Genomic DNA, 15372 nt, shown 5'->3' with positions numbered 1-15372 from the left:
ATATATATATATATATATATATATATATATATATATATATATATATATATATATATATATATATAACCTAGTACAGAGAAGAGCCTTCACTTCAACAGATATTTATTTTAATGATTCCTCTAGCTAAAGTACCACACAATTTTTCAGCTCAAGTGGTCTTCCCCAGCCTACATTAACATGTTGGTCTCTCCATTTCCTGGAGGCAGGAAATTCTACCTCTGAGATTTCAAACTTAGCTAGAGAAACTCTTTCTCTGGGTTACTTTTATTTTTCAACTTCTCTTGTTCCAGGGCTGTGGAGAATTACTGGAGAAATCCTTGAAATTGAATCAGTTTCACTCACTACATATTAAAGTTCAGCCTTTCATGCACTCTTCCCTAAGCAATTTCTTATCTCAAAGCCTTCCTCTTCATTTTAAGGAGGCAGGGATTTTTCTCTCCTTTCATCTTTAATCTTCACTCTGACTTCTATACTTAGGAGACTTCTACTTCATTAAGGCATTTATGTGATATAAACCCAGTCATTTCCATTCCTTTATTCCTCATTAATCCCAGTATATGAAACAAAATATTAACTCAATTGTTACCTAAACTATGGATCCTTGCTCAGTCTTGATTGTGCAATATTCTTTGCTAAAGAATCCTATAAATTGTGATTTCAAAGTGATTTACTTGAGAGAGATATTGGAAATATCAGGAAACTCTTGTCAATTTGGACATTTCTCTTCATAAGTAGAAAAATGCTTACATTTTTTATTATTAATTTTTTGACAAGCTTATTCCCAAGAGTACAGCATTTTCTTTTTGTCAAACAATTCCTACTGTCTAGATGATGCAATGGATAGAGCACTAGGCCTGGAGTCATAAAGAAATCAGTTTAAATATAGCCTCAGACACATACTGGATATGCAGACCATTTAACCTCTATCTACCTTAGTTTCCTCATCTATAAAATGAATGGAAGAAGTAAATGACAAACTACTCCAGTATCTTTGCCAAGAAAACCCCAGAAAACTGGACACCACTGAGAGACAAAACAGACCAATGATCTACTTACTACCTATTTTTCCAAGTCCTTGTAATCAGATTTCTTCTTGAAACTATTTGCTCTAATGTCATCAATTTTTTTATTTTATTATGAAACCCATCAGTCTTTTTTTTTTTAGCCCTATTCTGCAGCTTTGAACATTATTGATCAATTCCACTACTTGGTCTCAATGAGATTATTACTATGCTTTCCTGATTTTCTCTCACTGCTCCTCTGAAACCCTCATTGTATATTTTACTTTTTTCTGATCCTCAAGATGGGATCTGCTATGGGATCTGCTTGTGTTTGGCCCTCTTCTCTTTTCCCTTGCTTTTCCTTGAGAATTATATTCATTCCTATGGCTTCAACTACTGTCTCCATGACAGTGATTCCCAAATCTCTATACGTAATCCTGACCACTCTTCAGACCTGTGTCTATTAGTCTGTAAATTCCTTGAGAGGAAGAATTGTAGATTTTTTTTTTACTATTTGCTTTTCTTTATGTCCCAAGTGTTTAGCATAATATCTGATATATAGTAGGTATTTAATACATGCTTTTGTTATCTATTAAACCTCCATACCAGCATGTTCTTGATGGCACCTAATATTTCAACATGTTTGAAATAAAATTCATATCCTTTTGTCTTAAGCCTAATCTTTCTTTCAATTTCACTATTCCTGTTTGTGGCATCTCTATTCGTTAAGGATGAATAATCTGAGGGTTAACTTGATTCTTTTTTCCCCCTTCTTTATCCAATTAGTTATGATGTCCTATGGATTACACTTTATCCACATCTCAAAAGCATTACCCATCTAGAAGCAGCTTAATATAAAAGGATAGAGTAGTTGGAGTCAGGAGTCCTGAATTTAAAAGCTCATCTATCTCAAAGATTTACTTTCGGTGTAATGAAGGGCAAATAACCTAATCTTTCAAAGCCTTGGTGTTCTCTCTTGTAAAATGAGATTAATAATTGCAATATCTTTCTCAAAGGGTTGTTGTGAGAAAAGTGCTTTACAAAATCTCTAAGTATAGGAGTCTTTAATATTCCTTCTTTTCTATTTCTATCACAATATCGGCCCCCATTCTCATTCACTTGAAATATAAAAATAGCCTTTTTACTCCAACTCTTTCTGTAATTCCATTCTTTATGATGCTATCAGAAAAATCTTTCTTATACTTGGGTCTGCTCACGTCAGGCCTCTGATCATCAGTGGCTGCTTTTTAGAGTTCCCCTTGAACCCAGTTTAAGGCAATTCATTCTAACTAGTGTCTAGAATATTAGTTTAGAATTAACACTGGGTCTAGCATCTGAAAAACTGGGTGCCTTCATGTGCTAGCTCTGCCTCTTATTACCTACCTTTTGGACACATCATTTCATCTTTTTAGATCTCACTTTTCTCATTATTCAGAATGAATTAGATGACTTTTGAGGTTCTTTTCTGGCTCCAAATCCATGATCTTGTAAAGTTCAAACCCCTTTGTTTGTCTTTGAAAGCTCTCCACAATTTGGTACCAGCCTGCCTGGTCTATAATAACTTCCTCCAGAAATTTTCACTGAGACTGTGGTTTCCTTGATTTAAGGACTGCCTTTTGCCTCTTACTGTGTTCCCAATGGGCCTGGTACATAGTAGGTATTTATTCATTCATTCATTCATTCATTTATAATTTGTATAGCTATGAACATGAACAAATATTTTAATTTATTACATGCTATTTGTAAATTTATTTCATAATATGTTGGAACATGAAAGAATTGATACTGTTTTTGTGATCTTGAGTTTATTTTTCTTACATTGATATAAATTACATATTTGTTTTATATATCATGTATTAATTAAATACAATTATTAGCACATATATGCAATAATTTCTTATTGTACTATTATATTTTTATTGCTTCAGTTAGCATACTGATTTTGTTGAATGCCTTAAAAAGGAAGCAATCTTTTTTTCTTTTAAAGGTTTTTGCAAGGCAGTGGGGTTAAGTGGCTTGCTAAGTGTCTGAGGCGGGATTTGAACCCAGGTACTCCTAACTCCAGGGCCGGTGCTTTATCCACTACATCACCCAGCAGCCTGGAAGCAATCTTTCAAAAAGGTGCATACTGAATTGGCTGAAATGTATTGAATGTCCTTGAAGCCTCCCATCCTAAGAAGTAGATGGTGATTATTAGACTAACAATATTATAATAATGCAGGGTGTCTCAAATCCTATTTTTTTCCTTTAGATTTTTTTTTTCAAGGCAATGGGGTTAAGTGGCTTGCCCAAGGCCACACGGCCAGGTAATTATTAAGTAAGTGTCTGAGGTCCGATTTGAACCCAGGTACTCCTGACTCCAAGGCCAGTGCTCTATCCACTGTGCCACCTAGCTGCCCCCAAATCCTATTTTGAGAGTAGTCCAATTGCAAAGAAAGGTGAAAGACTTAGATTAAAGAGTAATGTCTAGTAACATAAAGTCAAATGAGTTCACTCAGGAAGTCCTCTACTTATTTTCTGACATAAGATCTTTCAACAATCTGGTTATATAGTGACAATCTTCATGAGTTTGGTGTTAAAGATAATAATTAAATTAAATATATGTTAACCTTCAGAGCTTGTCCTAATAAGGGACAAACATTAACCTCTACAGTCTGATCTTAAGAAAGAGCAAAACAGAATTAGGTTAATATGTACATTCATCCATGCTTAAATATATATGAAATGGGGGAATATTGGAATGTAATGTTTTATAACTATTAATCCATACCTATGTACTGACCATGAATCTCCATCACTCCCCCCCCACCTCCATGCCAGTCCAAACTAAGGGAGAGGTCATTGAACTTTTAGTAAAATACTTTGTAATGAAAAGAAAAACCTGCTAGATTGAGAGAAAATTGTACATTTTATTCATGAACCTTGCAAGATACATCTTACAAGATATGGGTACCTCACCTAGGCATGAGGCACCAATGTCTTCAAAGTCAGGTAATTACAAATAGGTATTTAACAAATGTATATTGATTGATTGAAGGAGGGACTAAACTTCTGATTTCATTGACAAAGGGAACTCTTATTGATGAAATTCCCTTTATCTTTTTATTTTATTTAAGGCAATGGGGCTTAAGTGACTTGCCCAAGGTCACAGAGCTAGGCAATTAGTAAGAGCCTGAGTTGGGTTTGAACTCAGATCCTCCTGACTCCAGGGGTGCTCTATCCACTGCGTCACCTAGCTGAAATTCCCTTTATCAATGAAGATCAACTTCTAGTTTTTAGAATTGCCTTGGTCTTTAAGAAGTTAACCAATGGCCCAGGTTCTACATCTAGACTGTGAACCAGGTAGGACTTTCTGACTCCAAAATGGGTTCTCTTATTATATCTTTGCTCTTCATAAATCCCAGCAGAGTTTTGCTTAAAAAGAAAAAAAAATTTGTGGGTGTTCTTCACAAGTTTAAATTCTGGGATATTTTTCTTTTTTCTTTTTTTTTTTGCAAGTGGAAATGGCATTAAGTGGCTTGCCCAAGGCCACAGAGCTAGGTAATTCAGTGAGGCCGGATTTGAATTCAGGTACTCCTGACTCTGGGGCCACATAGCGGCCTGATGTTTTTCTAAACCAAAAAGTACTGGATATGGATCTGGGAAGTCCCTTCCCCAACATCTCCAAGGAGACTCTTTGAGGGAGTTCTCAGGGGGTAACTTTCCTAGCCTCGGTTTTTTTTTTTTTTTTTTGGAGTTCTATGCCCCTCATACCCCAAAGAACACAACGAAGCCTCAATTCTTTCTGCCCCCTCCCTTCCTCAGCTACTTAGCACAGCAGGGTAGGCCCGAGGACTTTCTTTTCAGTCTAATCCCAGACATCAATCCGGGTCCTCCCCTCGCCCCGGCCCGGCCCGGCCCCGGCCCCGGCCCCGGCCCGGCCCCCGCAGCTGCAGCTCTGCCGGCCCGGCCCCGGCCCCGGCCCGGCCCCGGCCCGGCCCCCGCAGCTGCAGCTCTGCCGGCCCGGCCCCGGCCCCGGCCCCGGCCCCGGCCCCGGCCCCGGCCCCGGCCCCGGCCCCGGCCCCGGCCCCGGCCCCCGCAGCTGCAGCTCTGCCGGCCCGGCCCCGGCCCCGGCCCCGGCCCGGCCCGGCCCCCGCAGCTGCAGCTCTGCCGGCCCGGCCCGGCCCCGGCCCCGGCCCGGCCCCCGCAGCTGCAGCTCTGCCGGCCCGGCCCGGCCCCGGCCCCGGCCCGGCCCCCGCAGCTGCAGCTCTGCCGGCCCGGCCCCGGCCCCGGCCCCGGCCCCGGCCCGGCCCGGCCCCCGCAGCTGCAGCTCTGCCGGCCCGGGCACCCCTTAGCCGAGGTGAGTTGTGCCTCTGCCTGTGACCTTCCCCAGACGCCTGGGACAGAAGCCGGAGGAGGCCGAGGCCCGGCGGGTGGCCAGCAGGAAGGGGCCTCGCCCCCTCCCCGCGCCCGGCTCGGAGGACGCCCGCTCTCCCGGGGGCAGGCCCGGGTGGTCCCCGGGGCTCCTTTGTGGGGCGTGCCGCGCCGCCAGCGCCGCCTAGAGGCGCAGAAGCCACGCACCGGCCCGCTCTTCGGGCACGGCCCCGCCGGCGGCGCCCCGGCCCGGGTCCGAGGCGCGGGGTGCGGGAGGAGCCCGAGGAGGAGGAGGGCCTTGGGAGGCCGGGGCTGCGGGGCGGGGGCGGGGCCGGGCCGAGGTGAGCCCTGGGCTCCGGTCCTGCCCGGAGGAGCAATGACATCACCGCGGCTCCTCCGGGTACAAAGGAGCCGCGGGAGGATGCGCCGCTGCTGGCGCGGGCTCGGGCTGCCACCCAGAGCGGCGGGGCGAGCCCGGCCGGGGGCGGCGGCGGCTCCCGCTCTTCCTCCTCCTCCTCCTCCTCCTCCTCCGTCTGCTCCGCGCCTCCCCGCGCCCGCCGCTGGCCGAGCTCGCTGACGCCCGGCCCCAGCCCTCCGCCGCCGCCGCCGCCGCCGCCGCCGCCGCCGCCGCCGCCCCGTCCCACGCGCGCCGCCCTGGCCAGCCGAGGGCCGCCGGGCGCCCGCCGCGCAGCATGCACTGGGGGATCGGCTTTGCCTCGTCCAGGTCGTGCGTGGTGGACCTGAGCCGGAACCAGAGCATCTCCCTCGGCTTGTGGGCCGCATCCGAGGAGCCCTATCCCTTTTATGGGGACATCGTCGCTTTCCCTTTGCAGGATTACGGAGGGATCATGGCCGGGCTGGGCTCGGATTCCTGGTGGAAGAAAACCCTGTACTTGACCGGGGGAGCCCTGCTGGCCGCCGCGGCGTACCTGCTCCACGAGCTCCTGGCCATTAGGTGAGACCGGGAGACGCGAGCCCCGGGAGGCCGGCGGCGGGCCGGGCGGGGGCGGGCCGGGCCAGGCGCGGCGCTCTAGGCCGGGGAGAGCCGGACCAGCGGGGGTCACCCGGCGCTGCCGGCGGTGCCTCGGCTTCCAGGAGGCTGAGCTACCGGACACGCTAAGGAGAAGGTGCCCACCTTAACCCGGAGTGAAGCCGGGATAGCGGGGGGCGGGGGGGCAGTGGGGGCACTTGGGGCTTTTATTTTCATTTATAATATTTACAATATTCACAACGCGGACTGGCCCGGGCTTTGGAAATTGAGGCCGGCTGAAGATGTGTTTATTCGGTGAACCGGGATGCTGGAACTAGCGGCTGCGGCGCTTGATTGGAGGCGGCGGGAGCAGTTCACCTGGCTGGCCCCTCCTTCAGTTCCCCAGAGCTTGGGGCTGCGAATTCAGCAGCTCCTCTCGGAGGAGGAGGGTCTGCGAAAGGCTGTTGTTTCAAGCTGGGGCCGGTGTGCTTGGGCTACCTCGGAAAATGATGCAGTATTAACCTGTTTAGAGCTGCCTGCAGAAAGAAGGGGGCAGCGTCCTTGTCTCCACTCACCGCCATGTGGATCAGGCTGCTGGGGCTGCCGCTTTTAACTTCCAGTTGAATAACCTTGTGGACACTGAGGACCACATGCGTGCGTGTCTGTGTGTGTGTGTGTGTGTGTGTGTGTGTGTGTGTGTGTGTCTGCCAGCCAGGAAAGTGCTAGAAACGGTAGTAGAGTTTGCTGCAATTTGTTTACAGGGATAGATGTGGAAAATCTTCGAAAATGGTGGCTTCTGCTAAACACCGGTGGAGCCAACTGGAAAGGAAGGTGTTTATCTTGAGGAAGGATGTGGGGGCGGTTCATGTATTAATTGCTCCGAGTCATGATGAAAATTTTACTGTGTTTAAGCTTTCCTTCAATCGCTGAAAGATCGCTGAACCAAGATACATGTTGGCCAATTTTATATAAAGCATCTTCAAAAGACTAAAATGTCTTCTGGCAAACTCCTATAAGAGAATCATAAGCAATTTTTTTCAGGGGAGGAGGGGGCAATCATCCATAATATAGTATAAACAGAGAATCTATAATGACCTTTAAATTTTCCATCGATCTTTTGCTTTTATACCACTTACATCTCACAATTCCTCATTCCTCTTCCAGAAAGCCTATTAAATAATCTTTGCAGAAAACAAAAACCTGAAACACACATTTGAGGAAGAGAGTATGTTATGGTATTTTCTTGTACATCTGGATTTTTCCGTTTGCAGAACAAGAATCTTAAACAGCATATCTATGAGAAAAGGGGTATTTTAAACCATCATGTCTACAGCTGCAGTTTTCTGCTTTGAGTTGTATAGCTGATTCTCTTAGCACTGTAGGTCATATTTGTGCCTATTTTTTTCCTCACAAAAGGAATTATGTCTCCGGATGTGTTGATCTACACAAAGTTAAGCAGAGATTTGAAACAATTTATTCAAATGATTTAAGCAATGCATACTTAAATACTTCAGTAATCTCTGATTCTCTCCATTTGAGGACTCCTTTTACTGATGTAGATTGCACTTCTTCATGCCTTTAAAGATGGTTTCCATTAATTGATTTGGGGAAAGGGTTTTTATCACCCATTGACCACCTTTCTCCACACATTAGTGTAGCTGACCCATGAATATAACACATATAGACCATATACCACTCAGTTAAGTAGGGAACCTAATAGAATTTGCACTCCTGCTTAGCCTTTGAAACCCAGGCTACCATTAGTAGGACTTTAATGGAGGGAGGAATGAAGAATTGAAACAGGAATCCAATTTTATCCTTGCCAGATTTCAGGTCATAAGGGTTTCTTCCTTCTTCCTTCCTCCTTCCTTTTTTTCTTTCTTAACTCCTATGACTTTCTTCTTTCAGTCTCTTTTTTCTTTAACTTTCTTAACTCCTTTGACTTTTTCTTCTTTCTTTCTTTCTTTTTTCCCTTCCTTCCTGTCTCTCTTTTTTTCTTTATTAACTTTCTAAACTCCTATGACTTGTTTAGCTCATTTATGTGTTTGATGTAGCATCAATATGTTTAGCCTATTATATTCCAGAAATAACTTTGGAATATATTTTGGTGATCAGAACTGGCCATGGAATAATTTCCTTGTAATTTCTAATATTTAATTAGAGTAATTTCTAATATCTCCTCCTCACTGGTGACAAATATTCCCTAAATCATGAGGGATAAGGCAATTATGTATTTGGAATTCCTTCTGTGATGCAAATATGATTCCTAAGTGGAAGTAGGTTCTGAAGAAAATTTTGATGGGGGAGGGGAAAGAGAAAAGGAAAAGATCTGTATAATAGAGTACTGCTTAGGAAGGCAGACCCAAGTGAGATTCCTGATGACTTCTAGATAGTCTGGATCTGGAAGTGAAAGTGACCTCACAGATTATCTTTCTCCTCCCTCATTTTCAGATCAGAAGATTAATTGATTTTCTCTGAATGGGTTAGGATATGAATCCATGTCTTCTGTTTCTAGAACTAGTATTTTTTTCCTTGTCCTGTGCTGTTTCTTGGTGAAAGGTACTTGAAAAGGAGAAATGTGCTAAAAGGAAAATAGAATTGTATCAAAATCTTTGTGTTTATTTAGACTGGGTTTAGGCTAAACTCTGTGAATACAGGTATGCACAGTTTTAATTGTCAGGAAAATTGACAAACAATTCTGAATTACTCAGTAATAAAGGTAATAATAGCTAGCATTTATATAGTGCTTTAAAACTTGTAAAACCTTACAAATATTATTTCATTTGATCCTTACAACAACCCTGTGAGGTAGGTTTGTCAATTTTTATTTGACAATTGAAGAAACTGAATTTTAATTACTTACCTAGGGTGATATTACTGGTGTTTGAGATAGAATTTGAACTCAGATCTTTCTGACTTCAGATCTATCACTTGATTTACTATGTCACCTAGTAGTAAGTAGTAGAAAAAAAATTTTGCAAGTCAATCACTAGTATTTAATAAGTATAGGATTTTTACTTACAATGTCCTTAGTTAAAAGTATCCTATTTATTGACTAGATCCTTAAATAACTGGTCCACCCTTCATTTTATATTTTTTAAATATAGCCTAAACAAATGCTTTGTTTGCTAGTGTCTTAACACACTAGTAAAACATTCTTAACTAAAAAGAAAGCATTTGGATCTCCAGAAAGAAAAAATTAATTCCATTCTTTTGATTAGTGAAGAGGAATATTCAAAATGTTTCACTCATTAGCTTCAGTTTTATGACCAATTATGTGGCAAAAATTTTGAAAATGTAACTATACTTTTTTGAAACTATACTTCTCTTAACATTAGCACCCTTAGTGAATATCTGCAAAATTAAAAAAAAATCTTACATTTTCTCTAAATGAAATGAATTCAAATGTAGATGAAGCCTAAGAGTCAATAAAAAAAAAGAAATAATTGCTCAATTATTTATAAAACACCCACTTTGTACAGGACACTGTAAATGTTTATTGAATTTGTTGATTTTATATTACACTTTAAGCTTACAGAGCAAACTTTTACATGCATTATCTTGAAGAATAGAGTAGAGAGGAAAGAGCACAGGTCTAGGAGTCAGGAGGCCTAAGTGCTATTCTTGGCTCTTTTGTTGTTGTTGTTCAGACCTTTTTCCATTGGGGTTTTCTGGGCAAAGCTACTGCAGTGCTTTTCCACTTCCTTCTCTAGGTCATTTTACAGATGAAGAAACTGAGGCAAATGGGGGATAAATCACCTGCCCAGTGTCATACAGTTAGTATGGGTGTAAGGCCAGATTTGATCTCAGGAAGAAGAGTCTTCCTGATTCCAGATTATTTACTTTGTTACCTAGCCACTTCATTCTTGGCTGTGCCACTAACTAAAAGTGTGACATTAAGCAAATAATTTTATCTCTCTGGCTCTCCATCTAGAATAGTTGATTTCTAAGGTTTTCCAACTTTAACAGTCTGTGTTATAACAACCCTGGTAGGTATGTATTTATAAATGTTGGTCTGATTATGGATGAAGAAACTGAAGTCTAAAGAGGTCACACACAGTTGGTGATTGACATAGTTAGACTCCAGTTCTTCTGACTCCAAGTTCAGTGTTTTGCTATTGTATCATCTATCATGAGAGTAGAGGTGAAAATTTTATCACATTTATCAAAAAATGTTAAGTAAATCCTTAGTGGTGTAGTGGGGCCTCAAAGGACTATAACCTGCTCTTAACCAGATGACCACAGATGGTTTTGGGATCTGTTGATATTTTCAAATTCCCAGGTTAAGGAGAATGTGGGGGGTTATATTTTCTGATACTACCCCAAATAAGGTTGGCAAATAAACCGAAGAGTTAAAGACTCAAAGAGAAAACTGAAGAAAGCCATCATTTGGGGGTGGAAAAAATATAGAGTTAAAAAATAGATGGCAATTCAAACCAGTTCCTGAAATGAATGGAGTGGGAGGGATCAAGGGGGACTTTATGAGAAAGCATGGAAAATCAGGGCTAAGAATACTTTATCTCTTGTTCTCAATAGTCTGTGCTTCATGAATACCAAGGAGTAGTTTACTACTTTCTAAGAAGAGAGTAGCCAAAACTTAAAACTAAAATGACACAAGTGTGGAAGTGAGGCATAATAAAAGGAGAGAGTGGTGTTAGGTTTCCTGGAATGAGGAGATGTGAGATGAACACTGGAAGTGAGGAAAAAGGACATTGCTAAAATAGTGTAGATTGGGAGCAAAAGGAAAGTTATGAGAAGTCAGATCTTTGTGATACCTAAATCCTTGGGACTAAGTCTTCTAAGCTGAACTAATTCCCTGAAGGAAATTCTGTTGGCATTGTTTGTAGCCAGACTTATTTCTGGGTCTCTATATCTCTGATGTGATTTTATAGATGATCTTTATCAGATTGAATATTTCAGTCCTGTTCTACTTAGCCCTCATAGAGGAAACATAATCCAAAGTGGATGAAACAGATTAATTCTGGAAAAATGCTTTTCTTGATCCCAAGGTATTTATATCTGAGGAAGAACAGTCTGGTGTAGTGAATAGAGTCCTTGATTTGGAATCAGAAAGACCTGGATTTAAATTCTGATTTTGACAATAGCTGTTTGATGATCATGGACAAGTCAATTAGCTACTTCTCTGACTTCATCTGTAAAATGGGGAGTTTACACATTTTCTGTAGTTCCCACCTCACAGGGTTGTTGTGATATTCACATGAGATGATATATGGTAAAGCATTTTGCAATACAAAAGTGCTATATAAAGATCATCATCATAGTCCTTGTCATCTTCATCACTGTTATCATTATACACTTAAGCAAAGAAGGTAGAAACATTTTTCCTAAGTCCCTAAGTCACTCTTTATTAGTGAAAACTTTTTAAAAATTTCTGATCTTTTTCTGATATATTGGCTAAGCTTTCTTCTAAAATTGAGTGCTTTAGAATCTAAGACTTGAACAAAACAGGTCTACTATCTCATTAAAGAGCCATGCCTCAGTAGTTTTTGAATATTAATGAATGTATAACACGTGTTCTATTGTTGTTGTTGTTTTTTTTTTTTATTTCTGTTCTGGTTTTGACAGGAAAGAGCAAGAGGTTGACTCCAAAGATGCTATTATTTTGCATCAGTTCTCAAGGCCAAACAATGGTGTCCCCAGTTTGTCTCCTTTCTGTTTGAAAATGGAAACTTATTTAAGGATGGCTGACTTACCTTACCAGGTACATCTGTGCATGTTCTGTGCATATGAGGTTCTCCTCCCCATTATATCTCCACTTCCACCCTAATAGGACCTACTGGTGGCAAAGAATGTAATTTGATTCAGCAGAAATGCTGAGGATATCCTTGGTTAGACTTCATCAAACTATAGTGTGCCTTTAGCCATATGGATATCACAGATCTCAGGGTCTCTTGATGTTTTTAGATAACTAGCTTAAGTATGGCACAAAGGGGTATGCTAACTAATCTTTCTCTCACAAAGAAGAGAGATTAGATTTATTCTGCTTGAATCCACATTTCAGGACTAGTAACTATAAGTAAAAATTACAGGAAAGCATAAAATATGTAAGGAGAAACTTCCTAACAGTTAGAGCTATCCTAACATAAAATGGTTTTTCCTGGAAGATAGTTATCCATCACTTCAAGCTGAGGCTGCATGACCATTTGTCAGGATTATTTTGAAGGGGATTTGTGCTTCATGTTGGGGTGGGACTAGATGACCTGAAGTTCTTTCCAATCATGGTATTGTGATTCTTTGTTAAAATGGGCCTGTTACCCTGAAGTGATTTTGAGATAAAATAGTACTCTTTTGATCTGACCAGGCTCACTGTGTTAACCACATAGATTATACTCTCCTATACTCCCATTGCCTTTTCTTTATTCTTATTCTTTGGAGAAAATGTTTTTTTCCCCCTCCTGAATCCCAGGAGTTGAAGGACAGAAGAATATTTCTAGGTAGATTCTGAGGCCATGTTTCCTGCTTCTTGTTCTCTCTGAAATGGATGTAGTGAAATGTTTCCCCCCCTTTCAGACATTACTTCTAGGCTAAAGGGTTGAATGTTGGTTCCAGATTTGGGGTGCTAAGTGAACAGAGTATTTTTTCTTAACCTTTTTCATTCAGGAAATGGCATTTCTGTATGTTGCTTTATCCTCATCAACATTTCCTCTCTTTTCCATTCCTATGCCATTGTGGAGATCTCTGAAAATTGTTTCTTGCTGTGTGAACAGCAAACTTCTGGAGATATTTTTAATTTCTATGACAGCTAGGGGTGCCTTGTCTTTATGATATTATGATTAAAAGACTTTATTTCTGATGAAGTTTCTGGGTGACAGTAAAGCCTAATCTGTTTCCAAAAAGGCACATACTACTCCACACAATGTTTGGGAGATAGAGTGGAAGAAACTAAATGCTTCTTTGGATCATGGTGGCAGGAACCCAAATAGATTATTTATTCTGTTCCCCTGTCTAGAATCTTTTACTTAGATCACCTTGGAATGACAACTGTTAACCCTTTTTTAAGAACTTTAAGAGAAGAAAATTCCATATTACAACCTCCTCTGATATTAAAAAAATGACAAAAAATAGCATTGTTTTTACACACACACACACACACACACACACACAGATATTTATTGTTTTCACATATAACAGACAAATGTCTGTTATATAATTTAGAGATAACGGATGAGAAATATTTCTTTATTCAGTTGCTATGGGAACCCAAGAAAAAAGGTATTACAAAGTGTTTAGTATTTGTCATTTTCTATAGTCTTTGATTACCACCATATTTAGACGTTTCCAATTGACTGTAAGCTCTTTGAAGACAGCGAATATTTCATTTTCATCTTTGTAGCCCCAGGACCCATCATAGTGTTCTTGGTACATAATAGATACACAAGAAATTCTTGTTATTTGATTGATTGATTGTTTGAGGAATCTGTCACAGCTCCATCTATCTAGATGATTCATGGGGGTGGAGTTGAGGTGGTTATATGAATGATTTATGAAAGTCCTTGATTGTGGCAGCTCTGCTTGTGCTGGGAATACCATTTCAAATGTAAAACACTCTTCCCAGTAAGTGTTTAGAATGGGTCAAATGTCAGGTAGCCCTTGATGGGAACTGTGCTGCTGTTCCTAGCTCTAACTTAGTCTTTATCTCAGAAGCCTGTAAGTGACCTTGCATTGGAATTCCTGTTGGTATCTGGGGCAAGAGAATGAGTTTAGTTAGTGGGTATGTCAGAAGGTGGGCATAGTACTGGAAAGGTCCTTTTCCCCCTGGAAGTACCTTGATTAGACACACAAATGTTTGGAAGACAAAGCCTCCCTACTCTATTTGATTTCTTCTAAAAATAACTAGCATTTTTATATTGCTTTCAAAATTGCTGTATTCTTGATGCACATAATTTTTCTTAAGGTTTAAAACAACCCTGAGAGATAGATTAGCACAGATATTACTGTAATTATTTTGTAGATGAGGAAATAAGATCAAAAAGGTTATGACTTATCTGTGGTCACTCAGTATCAGGTTGAATTTAAACTTTGATTTTATTTACCCCAAGACCATGACTTTATCCATTACTGCAGGTTTGGAGAAGAACAAAGGTGTTCTTTAGAATGCCAGTAATTTGATAAAAATTGAATGTTTTAGAGTTTAGTGACACGGATGATCAGTGTGGAATGAGAGGACCTGGGTTTGAATCCGATTTCTACTGTTTACAATCCACATGCCCAAGGGCAAGCATTCATGAGGAAAAAACAATCCTCTCAGGGCCTCAGTTTCATCATTTGTAAAATGAAGGGGTTGGACTTGGCTTCTGGATTCCCTTCCAGATCTATAGATTTATGATTCTGTGATCCTTTGCTTATTAGTCTTTGGTGGTCCCCTTTTTCCCTCTGCTGAGGAGAACAATTCTTAGCCACTTATTTGACAGTTGGGAAAGCAGGTAGTTAAAGGTACTAATGGTGTATCTAAAAACCAAGAAAGATACCTTCCTTACCGTCTAGGGATCTCAACTTGAATACTTAGCTAGATGTATGGCTCATCCATGGAGATGAATGAAAGTCATGTCCTTTCACTTTTATACATCCAAGTTGCCTCAACTGTAAAAATCAGGAAATTAATATGTATACTACCTACCCCACAGTGTTGCCATGAGGGAAGCATTTTGTATATATTAAAGTGCTGTAGAAACTGGCAATGTAGGCATACTCAGTCTTCCTCTTCTGGTTATTTAGTTTCTCATTTTGCAGTTTGAGGTGGTAAGGTGGTTTGGGGGGCTGTTAACTGGGCCTGGAGTCAGGAAGATCTAAGTTCAGACCTGATCATAACCTTTACTACCTTCCTGTGTGATCCCATGGCAAGTCATTTAACTAACTATAAAATGGGGATCATGATAGCATCTACCTCCCATGATGGTTGTAAGGATCAAATCTTAATGTTTATAGGTGCTTCTCATACTGCCTAGCTAAAAATAGGTGCTTACATGCTTATTTCCTTGTTTCCTCCCATGTAGATCACAGAATAATGCATTTTACTCTATCAGGGTC

At 41.2% G+C, this 15372-nt stretch overlaps 1 protein-coding gene across 1 annotated transcript in view; it reads left to right on the top strand.

Annotated features, from left to right (window-relative positions):
- Positions 1 to 6046: 6046 nt before the first annotated feature.
- The window catches only part of FAXC (failed axon connections homolog, metaxin like GST domain containing), a 97023-nt gene continuing 87697 nt past the window's right edge, over positions 6047 to 15372 (top strand). The window contains exons 1-2 of the mRNA XM_074187219.1: positions 6047 to 6309; positions 11911 to 12046. Of these exons, the coding sequence (XP_074043320.1) occupies positions 6047 to 6309; positions 11911 to 12046 (399 nt within the window). The remainder of the gene's footprint in view (positions 6310 to 11910; positions 12047 to 15372) is intronic.

This window comes from Macrotis lagotis, chromosome 5, assembly GCF_037893015.1.
Source record: "Macrotis lagotis isolate mMagLag1 chromosome 5, bilby.v1.9.chrom.fasta, whole genome shotgun sequence".
In the NCBI taxonomy this organism is placed as follows: domain Eukaryota; kingdom Metazoa; phylum Chordata; class Mammalia; order Peramelemorphia; family Peramelidae; genus Macrotis; species Macrotis lagotis.
The sequence above is the reverse complement of the archived record's forward strand: the minus strand, read 5'-3'. Positions and strand labels throughout refer to the sequence as shown.